The sequence below is a fragment of the Drosophila subpulchrella genome, chromosome 2L (genome assembly GCF_014743375.2).
Source record: "Drosophila subpulchrella strain 33 F10 #4 breed RU33 chromosome 2L, RU_Dsub_v1.1 Primary Assembly, whole genome shotgun sequence".
In the NCBI taxonomy this organism is placed as follows: domain Eukaryota; kingdom Metazoa; phylum Arthropoda; class Insecta; order Diptera; family Drosophilidae; genus Drosophila; species Drosophila subpulchrella.
In genome coordinates, this window is record NC_050610.1 from 24,072,467 (window position 1) to 24,084,830 (window position 12,364).

At 41.6% G+C, this 12,364-nt stretch overlaps 1 protein-coding gene and 3 non-coding genes across 6 annotated transcripts in view; 2 read left to right on the plus strand and 2 right to left on the minus strand.

Annotated features, from left to right (window-relative positions):
* The window catches only part of LOC119548605 (protein outspread), an 88,566-nt gene extending 85,943 nt beyond the window's left edge, over window positions 1-2,623 (plus strand). For 2 of the 3 annotated variants that reach the window (XM_037855961.1, XM_037855962.1), the window contains 6 exons: window positions 79-213; window positions 288-427; window positions 564-713; window positions 773-884; window positions 1,091-1,445; window positions 1,683-2,623. In XM_037855961.1, the coding sequence (XP_037711889.1) occupies window positions 79-213; window positions 288-427; window positions 564-713; window positions 773-884; window positions 1,091-1,445; window positions 1,683-1,873 (1,083 nt within the window). In that variant the 3' untranslated portion in view covers window positions 1,874-2,623. The remainder of the gene's footprint in view (window positions 1-78; window positions 214-287; window positions 428-563; window positions 714-772; window positions 885-1,090; window positions 1,446-1,682) is intronic. The other variant, XM_037855963.1, reaches the window with a different exon arrangement.
* Window positions 2,624-2,805: 182 nt separating this feature from the next.
* Trnap-agg lies at window positions 2,806-2,877 on the minus strand. Its single transcript has one exon. It is a non-coding gene; the product is annotated as a tRNA-Pro (tRNA).
* Window positions 2,878-2,981: 104 nt separating this feature from the next.
* On the plus strand, window positions 2,982-3,053 carry Trnap-agg. Its single transcript has one exon. It is a non-coding gene; the product is annotated as a tRNA-Pro (tRNA).
* Window positions 3,054-3,634: 581 nt separating this feature from the next.
* Window positions 3,635-3,706, minus strand: Trnap-agg. The gene has a single exon. It is a non-coding gene; the product is annotated as a tRNA-Pro (tRNA).
* Window positions 3,707-12,364: the final 8,658 nt, after the last annotated feature.

Genomic DNA, 12,364 nt, shown 5'->3' on the forward strand with positions numbered 1-12,364 from the left:
GTTTAGTTTCCTGCACACCTTGATATTTCCTTATTAGTTATTGAATTCCAATGTCTAACAAAATATTTTCATTTATAGACCCTCTGCGAGAAGGGATTGAGTGCCATGGAGACTTCGCATAGGCGGCTAACTTGCGACCTGGAGCAGAAGCACAAGATGGAGATCGAGCGCCTGCTGGCCGAGAAGGAAACCGCCCTGGCCGAGGAAACTCAGGTGGAGAGTCACAATTAGTTTTATACCTTTCAACCTTTACTCAACTCTTTTGGTTTACTGTATTTACTTAATAGGCTACTCTGGCAGCTTTGGATGCGATGAGAAAGGCACACCAGAGTGAGGTTCAGCGGGAGGTGGCGCGATTTAAGCAGGAGTTCTTGCGACAGGTCCAAAGAGGCGAGCAAATGCGGGGTGATGGAGCCAAACTGAAGGAGTAAGTACAGAACTAGGACATAACAAAGGATTTATAGACTTTGTGTTGGTAACTAATAATAACTCAGAAATATAATGGTTTTTGTAATTATAAATGGTTAATAAATTAGTTAAATAATCAAAAATTCAAAACTCAGGGAGGATCTCGGAGAGCTTCGTATGGAAATTCTGTCCTTTTCCGAGAAGTACTCCATCAAGTGCGTGGAAAACGCAGCTTTGGAGGAGAAACTGCATATGGCCAACAGCAAGCTCAGGCACTTCCAGCAGATGCAGCAACTGGAGCTGAGGTAGGGCTATAAATATGTTATACCTAATGATCCTATATCCCTTCTATGATATCTTAAAGAAACAAGCAATTTCGCGCCCACTTGGCCTCCGATGATCCATCAAATGATGTTCACTTCGTGCAGGGCCTGACCACCGACGCTCGAGAGGGTGCTGATTGTGAAGATAGCGAGGTAAGGCATTAGCATTGGAGCCCCCTAAGTACCTCTCAATTAACACTAGGCAAATAAGTTTAAGTTGTGACTAACACTTAATCACTACAACAGCAGACTACAACTAATCCACTTTGTTACCATCTTCCACTATCCCAAAAACAAAAAAATGAAAAACAAAAAAACACACGACACAAACAACACACCACAACTACAAACCACCCAAGCCTGCACCACAAATTATGGGTGCCACAGCAACAAGAACCACTGCCACAAGAACCACTGCCACAGCAACCACTTCAGCGGCCTCGAGCGACACTGAGTCCAATCCCGAATCCGAATCCGATAGAGAAACCGCCGATACAGATTCATCGCGAGCGCCAGCCGAGAAAATGGAGCAAAGTCTCTTCGTGATACCCTCCCATATGCTAAACTGTTCCCCCGTGTCTGCCGCAAACGCTTCTGATAAGAGTGAGAGATCCCTACTCTATCGAGATCTCGATGGGCCCGAGGATGGTTACGAGCCATGCTACAGGCCCTTCGATATATTCGCCATCTATCAGAATCGTTTGAGCTTCCAAGGTAAAAACGACAATCTCGATCTATTATCTCCTGGGGCAGCGCACTCTCTTTCTACATTCTACACACGTCATCACCACGGCTGTCTCTGCTTCTTCTGTCTTCCGTCTTTCTGCAAATCTCTCCTGGCCCTTTTCAGCACTCCTCTAGATAGAAACATTTATATGTATATCTTAATATTCCTTAAGAAACTGTCTAATTTTGGGTGTATTACCTTTGTTTTTTTGGTTTCCATTGCAGGTCTGAAGGGCAGCTCCACGTTTGGCAAGAGTTTGAGAAAATCCGCTGCTCAGACATCACCAGCATCATCAGAACTAACAACAACAGCACCAACAACCGATCCAAATAAGCCCAGTCACAAGCAAATGTTCAAAACGGCTGCCGTCATTAACATTCAGCAACAGGAACTCCAGGAAGAAAAAGCACAATGAACAAATCGAAAAAAGAAATGCAATAACCAAGAGCAAGCAAACAACAAACAGAACCAGTGGAACAACCAAAGAATAATTAGTGCTAATAATAACTAAATAATTATAATTATTTAAAATATATTAATTAAACCAAGCAACCAAATGCAAGACAAAATCGAACGGCACAACATCCCAAGATGTATGTACATAAAACGAATAACATTTCTCTAACAGAGCGCAAAACTGGTTGAAGATCGTAAAGATCCTAAAGATGATGATGATGATGTTGGTGATGTAGCAGACGAGTGAAATACATACATGAGGAGCTTCAGATTTCACGTGGAGTTGAGCTAACAACGACTGTTCACCCCCCTCCAACGCAAAAAGTGGAGGGGACGTCGAGCAATGGAAAACTAACCCCCATCAAAATAACAGCAGCAGCAGCCACTGCGTCATCAACAGCTACAAGAAACAACAACAATTTTGGGCCAAATTTATGTATTTATCATCTATTCTATCATTGTATCTGTATCTGTATGTTATTCTACTGTACGTTTATCCAATTCTCTATGTCCACAAAATGTGTCATTTATTTATGTTTATGTAGTTCATAGGTCACCTTTGGAGCAGAGCCTTCAAGCTCACTCGCCTCCCTTTGTTTCGTTTGTATTAAATATATCGAAATTTTTTTCAGCTTACATACATGTAAATGCATTATACATAAAGAAAATACAAACAATAAATCATCTAATTTTACTTTTGTTTTGTTAACCATTGGTATTAATCAATATATTTTACCTAAATTAATGCAATTTTAATCGTACTAAATAAGAGGGGCAAAACAACAAATGTTAATATTATTTACCCATAAGTCGTTATTTGTGCAACAAAAATAAAAACAATAAGCAATGTTTATAATTTGAGAAAAAAAAAACAAAAATGTATTTTCACTTGGGCTCGTCCGGGATTTGAACCCGGGACCTCCCGCACCCTAAGCGGAAATCATACCCCTAGACCAACGAGCCAGTTGCCACTCGCGTGTCCAAACGCTTACTTAGCTTACCGCGCGTACAAAGCACAAACAAAACCGTAAAAACTCGTTTGATTTTGTGAGCCGCGTCGATCACCTGGCTCGTTGGTCTAGGGGTATGATTTCCGCTTAGGGTGCGGGAGGTCCCGGGTTCAAATCCCGGACGAGCCCAAGATGCTTCTTTTTTTCCAGCATTGATCTTAAAATTATTTTTTAGTACTTACAGAGAACAATGTTACTTACTTAGTTTAAGCGCTTTGACAATAAAATGTTCACAATCGCACTTTTGTAAACTGTTGTTGTTGAATACTAAAACAAATAACATGCTGTCTCTTTTTTAGGGGGATTGCTTTAAGCAATTCGGAAATCCATGATTTCAGAAGAAGCTAAATAAATAACAAAATTATAAAGGCGTTGTTAAAAATATTTTCTATATATCATGGAATCGGTATTACAGCTGTTAGAACTTATTTAATACCGAAAATCTCTGTACTATTAGGCAAACCGTCAACCGATATATTATTGGCAGTCTCATTTTTACAGATACATAATTGGTATTAAAATCTGCTAAGGGCTTTGAGGTCAAATGGTGCTTCAAATTTATGCAAAAAGCATTTTGAGTGTGTTAGCTCCTCGTAATATTAATACTGCCAGTAAAGGATTCGTTTTTCTGTACACCATAAAATAGTTGACAATTACTTGGAAACGGTGAAAAAATATCAAATACTGAAAAAAAAAAATTAACCTCTCTTGGGCTCGTCCGGGATTTGAACCCGGGACCTCCCGCACCCTAAGCGGAAATCATACCCCTAGACCAACGAGCCAGTTGAACGGAGCGCGCCAAAAATTCATTTTGTTATGGCGGCCTCTCCATAGGCAAGTACAAATAAAGCTTTTGGAAGGGTTCCAATATAGACTCGACTCTTAGATACCCTCCCCCTTGTCATACTGCTCTAACCAAACTTGCCCTGCGCATGCGCATCATTAGAATCTGTATCTTACATCTAGACCTTCCAGCTTTTATATTTTTCGACAGATAGACTTAGTTCAACTCGGCTCTTGATCAAGAATGTATGCACTTTATATGTAAACGATTCTTTCTACCTCCTACATACTTCTCATGGAATACAATATACCCACTTCCTATAAGAGTAACGGGTAAAAAAACAGAAGCGCAACCAAGAGCAGTCCACTCATTACATGCCATTTCAAGTAATTTCTGCCAAGCCAGCAAAAAACAAAAACAGCTGAATAAATGAGGTTGTTCAGACCTCGATGGTTCCAAGCAGTCTGCCGCATCATCAACAAGGTGAAGGGTGTAGTCAGGATTTTCAAGAGGGGGAGTCAACTATACAGATACAAATATGTTAGATACAAATATGTTAGATTAGAAAACCAAATACAAATATAAAGCTTGTTTAATAATAGGGTTTTTAAAAATCAATCAAAAACCAAGAAATGTGTTAAAAATAAAACTTTTTAGTCGGTTGAGCACTTTTCCCATTTCCGACTACGCCCATGGAATGGACCTTCGAAGAAGTAAGGAGTCCCATTCCATAAATGTCAACTAACGTTCCCTTGGGACGTGCGACTGAGCTGGACTAAAAACCCTTTGGCGAGTTTAAAATGCAGAATGCATTTGCAGTTATGGAGTTTTTCCCGAGAACTCTGGGATATCTGCTTTTGGACACTTCGGCTGTGTTTTCCTTCTGGATCGATTGCCTTCTTGGGCAGCAGAGCGATTGTGACGTCACTTTAAATGAGTCGCAATCGATTTGAACTCTTGCCAATTGGAAATGGACTATTGAAATTGCGCGATTCATTTCCCATTCGCCGTTAATTCGCATAATTGTTTTAGCTACTTGGGAAGCAATTCGACAAAATGTTGACGAGGCCAAAACCATAAAAAAAGCAAGCTAATTCAAAGCGAAGGAAAGCAAAACGTGTAGAAATTAGTGAAAATTACAGGCCGCTGTTTGGCTGGGGAATCACGATTTTCACTTCATTGGCAAGCCATCGATACAATTTGTTTGGTTTTCCTCGCTGTCTGTCCCTGACCCTTGTGGGGACACTCAGGAAAGCAAATATCCCGAGTGGCGCTTTTCTCTCTGCTTTTTAAACCCGGCTAACAATCCATTTTATTTGATTATCTACTCAGCTGCCGTCGCGTGGGTTGCCGACTGACGTGACGGAATCGAAATTACTTAATTCCGGCGATTGGCAGGCCGACTTCAGTGGCATGGGATCAAACGGGGCTAAGCGCAGGCAGGTGATTCGATCGGGGGTCACTGAACTGATATTGATTAAGGTTTCTATCGGAAACAATTCAGGGAATGGAGTTCAATCAGAAAATGCACAAAACCTTTACATATCCCCTCTTTGTTCATAGAGACATCTCACCAATATGATATGATATATGTATACATTTATTTTTAATATGACGGTTCATATCTCACTTAGAATTTGGGTCACCTATGATTCAGGCTGCTCCGATCTGGTCATCGCTAACAAGTGCCCAGCTATAGTAATGAGCATGATCGGGTGGAAGTCGTCCGCCCCTTCCCAACGCAATTCCCGATCTCGCCCCGTCCCATCCAATCATCCCCCAATTGGGGCCTCCACTTCCACCCAAAGCAGGCCTCCAACCAAAGTCGTCATTACCATGTTGCACACCTGCAATTACCATCTAGTTGTCCATGCAATTTCCAGCCTGAAATTGAGAAAAGTCTTCGCATATGTATATAATGCAGCCACGAGCTCTGATTAGTCTGTGATACGCAACTGGGAATAAGAACAAAGCCTGGAACCAGTAACATACAGAGAAAGAAACTTTAATTCTAAAAAAATGTTTGACTTTAATGTTCAAAATCAGCTCTTCATATGGATTTGTAAAAATAGGAGTAATCGAACTAAATTAGAATGTGTGAAATGAATATCAAAGTTTTTATTTAGGATATCACATCGAAAAGCTTTTCCCAGCCGATTATCTTTATTATTAATCCAATTAAACTATAATTTTAGACGGTGAAAAATTCGACAGGCCAAAGCAATTTATGGCACCTCTGCCACTCACGTCCCCCAACTAATTAAACACGGGTCGTAAACTTTTATGATACGCCATAAAAGATACGACACTAAATCGTTGAGCAACTTCAAAGGATTTCGCTTGGCTCTTTCACTCCGGCAGCGCTTAACAAGCGCCAAAAACAAAATCACCGCAAATTAGAACAAACCCATCACGATCGATTACATTAAATAATGCTACGCCTGGGCCGAAGTGCAATTTTTTGTTTCTTATTGTGGCCTGGCCCCTTGCCGCCGCAGATTCTAACAAACTGCGACAACATCAAAGGCCCAGCCACGACCCAATTGGCCTTCTTCTCTCAGGGACCGAAGGGGCTCGGGATCCCAGATCTCCAGCTCAGCTCAGACCCGACTTCATTGAGGCATAACGTCCGCCTCGGATTCCTTGGGCCTGTTATAACGGCCACGAAATCGCGCTTCCCAAAACCCAAAAGCCAAGGCAACTTGCAACTTGCAGCAGTGGCACAAACGGTAGCTGGCGTTGATGTTGGTGAAAAGGGAAAATTGTTTCGTTTCGTTCCGTTTCGATTTCGCTCTGCTTGCAACTGCAACTGCGACTCTCGGGGGATATTATGTTTGGTAGCTGTTAACATAAATTTATACTGCCTTTAAACTAATTGACGATGACAACTTCTGTGCAGCAGAACAGCAACAATACCGACTCGAAAACGCTGCTGGCATACTTTTCTAGTCATCCCTGTTCGCGGATTGTCTTTGGGATCGCTTTGTGTTTGTGGGCTGGACGCGATTTACGAGTGCCGCGATCTTGAAATGCCCCTGAAAGCATTCACCAAATGTGTGTGGCAGTACCACATTTTGTTCGATAACTGAGCTAATTGGAAGGTGTGCGTCAAAAATAACATTGGAAAAGTCTAGTTCTAACATTTTAAGATGTTATTATAGGAAAAACCTACAATCAACCGTATATTAAGTAAAAAATGGATCATGTGATCCGATGATATTTAATTTCAGTAATATTTTAGTTTTAGAAGAATTAGAAGTATACATTTTTATAAAATTTTTTAAAATATATGATTCCTTCTGAAAAGAATGATTTTCATAATCAGTAAAATTTGATAAAGGCTATAAATTTTTAAAAACTTTGTTTAGATGGTATACCTTCTTTTGACATCCTTATACCATTATTTCTTTCGTAAATCACTAAAAATATTATTTATATATAGACATCTCTTTAGATTTCAACTTTTGCCATAAAGATACTTTTTTTTAGATTTTAAAGCCGCCTTCTCGGAAAACTGACAACTTCTTGCACATTTCCCCTGATTGATTAAACACATTGACATCGGACTTCGCGCGGCTGGGCTTCCTCGACTCGACTCTCATTGGGAAATTCAGTTTCATTAGATTTTCCATTTTCATAAACGTGTACGGTCATCAATTGTCATTAGTGAAATTAAAAGCCGGCGAAGATAAAGTGCCGACTGTCAAAGTGGCCAAGGAAAGTTTCGGTTTGGGACCGTTTCGACAGAGTGAACTTCTGTGCGCCGACTCGAGATCAAGATAGTGTGGCAATTGATGAATTCGTGGAGGCGAAGAGGTGGCTAGGAGAATTGGAGGATTGGAGGAACCACCAGCACCATGGGGCCACTGGGGAAGTCGACAACAAGTTGTAAGAACAAATAAACAATTGGTAATTGTTTCGAATTGGGAATGGAAATGGAAATGGCAGTGGATTGGGATTGCCAGCCATGAGGAGGAGGAGGAGGCACAGAGACCCGGTGACACACATTTCCATCCATTTTCCAGGCACACACCATATACACTACATGGATCGTACACGAGCTTGGAAACCGAAAGTCACACAAACCGAGATAATCATCAAACGAGACTTCGACTTCGCCTCCGACTTCGACTCCGACTCCTCTACGTTTCTGTTTCTCTGGGCCATCGTGTGAAACATAAATGCGCCCAAATTGATTTTTAAATGCTCCTGGGGACCGGGACCTCTCCTCTGCCGAGGATTGACCCAGCTCAACCCTCTGGGAATCGGCTGGGAAGAATCGAATTCAGCCTCTCGGCTGTCGCTGCCGTAATACGCAGACCCCGTTTTTGGCCTCGGCAGGACGGGAATGAACGAAAAAATCTGTTTACTATTTAAGGCAGTAACAATTTGTTCGGCTCACGTTTTTGGCTCGCACATATTTGGCTAGGATGCGCTTCTTTTGCCCCCGAGAAGAAAAGAGGTATACGAAAAAAAAGTGGGGAAAGATGGCACCGCAATGGCCAAAGTTTTTGGGGGAAAAGGAAAGGAGAGATGGCCCGATCCCAGATCCCAGATCCCAACGCCCACAAGGCGTTGCTGCTACAAATTCCCAGCTGGCCGATATGAAATCACAAAAACATTGCATAAACATCGGTACATCGGTGCTGCGGTGGACAATGGACCACCTAAATGAACCGATCGTAAATTGTGCGGTAGTTGGGCACACAGTCAAAAGATCCCCCTTCTGGGATCTGCATCCCCATCTCCATCCCCGGCTAACTGTGAAGTCATAAATTTGTCGACCGTTCCCCGTTTCTGTCGGTTAACGGAGCGTGCACAGTGCGTGTCTTTTTCGGCCTGCAGTTAAAGTTAACGTAACAGAGCACACACCCCCAAGGGAATTAACATGGTCAAGATCATCTCGGGATCGTTGCCAGGTGGGAAGGCAGGGGGTCCGGAAATGCTGGCAAGTAATGCTTTGGAACCGAAAGCCTAAAGCAGTACAAAGACCTGCTTAAGCACTTACACATGGGTTATTATTTAATCTACAGCTTTAACAAATGTGCTAAGTAGAGGTTTCTTAGTGTTGATCATTAAGACAATTTCGTTTAAATACCTAACAAAGTATCTGTTAAACTTTGATGATTTGATAGAATTCTTTTCTGAGATGAGATGAAAAAGTGGTAGAGCCTTAACTTGTGGTTCCTTAGCTTTGTTTTTTTGCTCTTGAAACCTGTAGAAAATCGTCACCGCAAATTCAACCATCCAGTCATAAAACGTAGCTGTTCTTCTTTACGAGCAGTGATAATTTACGGTTCGGCCTGGTTAAACACACTTTCGGAGATCGGTCATTGGTCGGTAGCCAAAGCAATCGAGTAAACCATTGGTTAAAGGGGCCGAAGGGGTCGATCTCGAATCTAAGATCGCTGATCGAAAATGTTCTCCAAGCCAAAGGCGAGGGCAGGGCGGGAGAACCCCAAATCAAATGCCATAAAGAAATGTTCGGCCCAAAAGTCTAATAAGCAGTAGCCCAGGCTGAGCCTTAATATTTTTAATTGAATTTTAGGCAGTGCCTGTCAGGCGACTGGCCAAAATGGCGGCAGAGCTCCGGCAGAGGGGGCAAAACAACAAATTGTAGTTGGGTGTGGTTTGGCTCGGTTTCGGTTTGGAAATTCTCCGGGCCAAGGCAAATGTCGAAACATAAATTAATATGCAGGCAGGCAATAGGCGGAACCGACGACCAAGGCAAGGCCAGTAGTCGGTAGTCAGAAGCCGGCCAGGTTTTATTGATCTCGCTGGAGAAACTGCAACTATGTGGCGGCAACTGTGCAACATGTGCAACATGCTTGCCAAAAACATTTGCTCAGACAATTTTCTAATACCGATCATACATGCATATAAATCTTGCGGCAAGTGTGCCTGTGCGTTTCTACCCTAGCAAAAAAGGTTTCCTTGGATGGTTATCCAATTTGAATAGATTCCAGCTGGTGAAATATGAAAGCAATTTCCTGGAAGATTAACTATACCTTTTATTACGCTTGTCAGTATATTAAAAAAAATGACTGAACAAAAGACAAACAGAATAAAAATCATTTAACCTTACAGAACTATTAAATTTATCAGTTAAGTCAGATACTAAATTCTTATTAATATTTTAAGTTAAAAAGAAAGTACCATCCTCTTCATTTGGTTTACAATACATTCGTTAATTCCCATCAAGAGTATATAAATCTCTCACATACTTAACCATTTATTTATTTTAATGACTATCTTCACTCCCCGAATTTTTCGGTTGGGTGGTGCTGCAAAATTGAACATGAACAGGAGCAACATGGACATGCATCAGCAACAAATTCAATTCGAATTTCCCATTGAGGCTGTCGAATTCTATTTAAATTGTTTCGCCAATGCCAATCGAGGTGGATTCTCTGGAGCTCCGTTTAATGGGCAGTTGGTTGTTGGTTGTTTGGTTGTTGGTTGTTGGTTGTTGGTTGTTCTTGTTGCCGATGTGATGTTGCTGCTGTTATTAGATGTTGCTGCGGTGCAGAGACTGCTGCCTGGGCGTTTAACCATTATTATATATTGGCCTCATGCTAGTCATTCGTTTGATTTTGTGTTTTCCCCAGCTTTTTGTTTTCCTTGCTGCTCGAGTAGGCCGCAGCCTCTGCAATTTATTCAGCAGTCTCGGTCTTGTGGGTAGCCTTATACCGCGATACTTAGATACCTCCATACCTCGATTCCCCGATGTTTTTTCGCTGCTGCTCTCGTTGTTGCCTAGCTGTTGCCGAGACATTGATCTAATAAATGTGGCCGGTGGAGGTCCATGCTTTTTGTTTTATTTCGTTTTCCTCCGCAACTCAAATTGCCTTTTGCGTAGTCGTTGTCGGTTTGATCCACTAAACCAATAATGCCACAGTGCTGACCCAGTTTCCCCAGTTACTCCCCCCATTTCGTATATTTTTTTTATCGCCGTTGCAGCAGCTTGTTATGCGATTTCTGTGGTAATTATAGGAATAGAAAGATGCTAACAGAAAAAGTTGTCCAAAACCTACACACAAGCAATTTGCAAGCGAAACGCTGTATTTTCGCTGGGTTTTCGCCCCGAAATTGCAAATTGAAGAGCGGGGTGGGCCGGATAGCTCTATATAGCGATAGATAATTGGGCGAGATTTGGGTTAGCTTACTGATACTTCCCACATAAGATTGTGTCTTGAATTTTGATCTACTTGGGATAAATGATATCTATTTTGGGGGATTTTACAAAGTTCCAAGGTAAGGTGTTTAGGTAAGATATTTGTAATCATATCCATTTAAAATAGGGATTGGAAATAGATTTTCCTTCTGGGATACTTCATACATAAAATTGTATCTAGAGTATTGATCTAAAATAATGATTTTATAATTTGGAGTAGATTGTTGCTAGCTCTGAGATACTTCCCACATAAGATTGGTTCCAGAATTATGATCTAGAAAAATGTTTTTACTATTTTGAGTATGAGTACTCTATCATGTGTCCAACATTTAATATTTATAAAATCCGTTAAAAATACATTATGGCAAGCTTAAATATATCTATGGAGATTGTGTCTTGGTTTTCGGATAAGACAATCTGAAGTATTTTAAAAAATTCCCATAATACATTCGACAAAGGTAGATATTCAAAGCAACATCCATAAAATATACATTATAGGGAGTTTGGAGAATAGATTTCCTTTAATCACTAAAATGGCTTTCAATATTTTTGTAATGTGTGTAAATTTTGTTACTTTTCATATGTGAATTTTCTTTCGCCCTGACTTTCTAAGGCCCCCGAACCGAACCTAAGAATCTTTAAATTATGAATTCCCGCGGCGTCGACGGTAGCCGGAGATCTTCCAGCGTTAACTGCCGATTTATGGCCCAACTTAGCACGGTCAACCGGCCAGAAAGAGTTAAGGAAAACACTAACTCGGGACGTAAGTTAAGTATGCCAAGTTGGCGATCTATTAGAAGATATGCTAAAAGCCCGCGCCAAGCCGGGCCAAAGTGAGTGGCTGCCACTCGACCGCCTGGCAAACACTTCTGTTAATGACTCGTCTCGCGGCTCCTTGGCCAGTGTTAATTTGCGGTCATTAGCCAGGTTCCCCAGCTCCGTTGGCCAACTCCGATGGAAAACTGCGTCTTCGACTCCTTCGCGGCGTTCAATCAATTTGCGTCTGCGCGGATTCTTTTCTCTCTGGATGGGACGCGATGTGATGGCGGGTAAAAGGCTTTCTTCACAATGGGTTGTTAACCCACAATGGGCTTTTGTTAACGGTTAAATTACACTTGATGCCGCCTCTTAGGCTAATGATGCGTATGGGAATCGGGTGAATACAAATGCTAATTCATTTGCACTCTGCCCCGCCAGATTGGCTGATTTATTTATGCAAAAATGATGCCGTTGAAGGCGCTGGCATAACAATAAATTACGGACACAAAAGTGAATGTTTAAGAATGGCTAAATGGGTCAGAGTCGATCGGTTACTGTTGCAGGTGCCCGTTATCGGATAATCGCCAAATTAAGCCTCCCGATGATATATTAAGTGGCTCTTTAGGACCGACCTGCTAAAATCCCCCGACACGCCCCCCGAAAAGATGCCATTGCTAACCCAATTTCCCCGGTAAGGGAATCTGCGTGCGATTCAAATTTCCT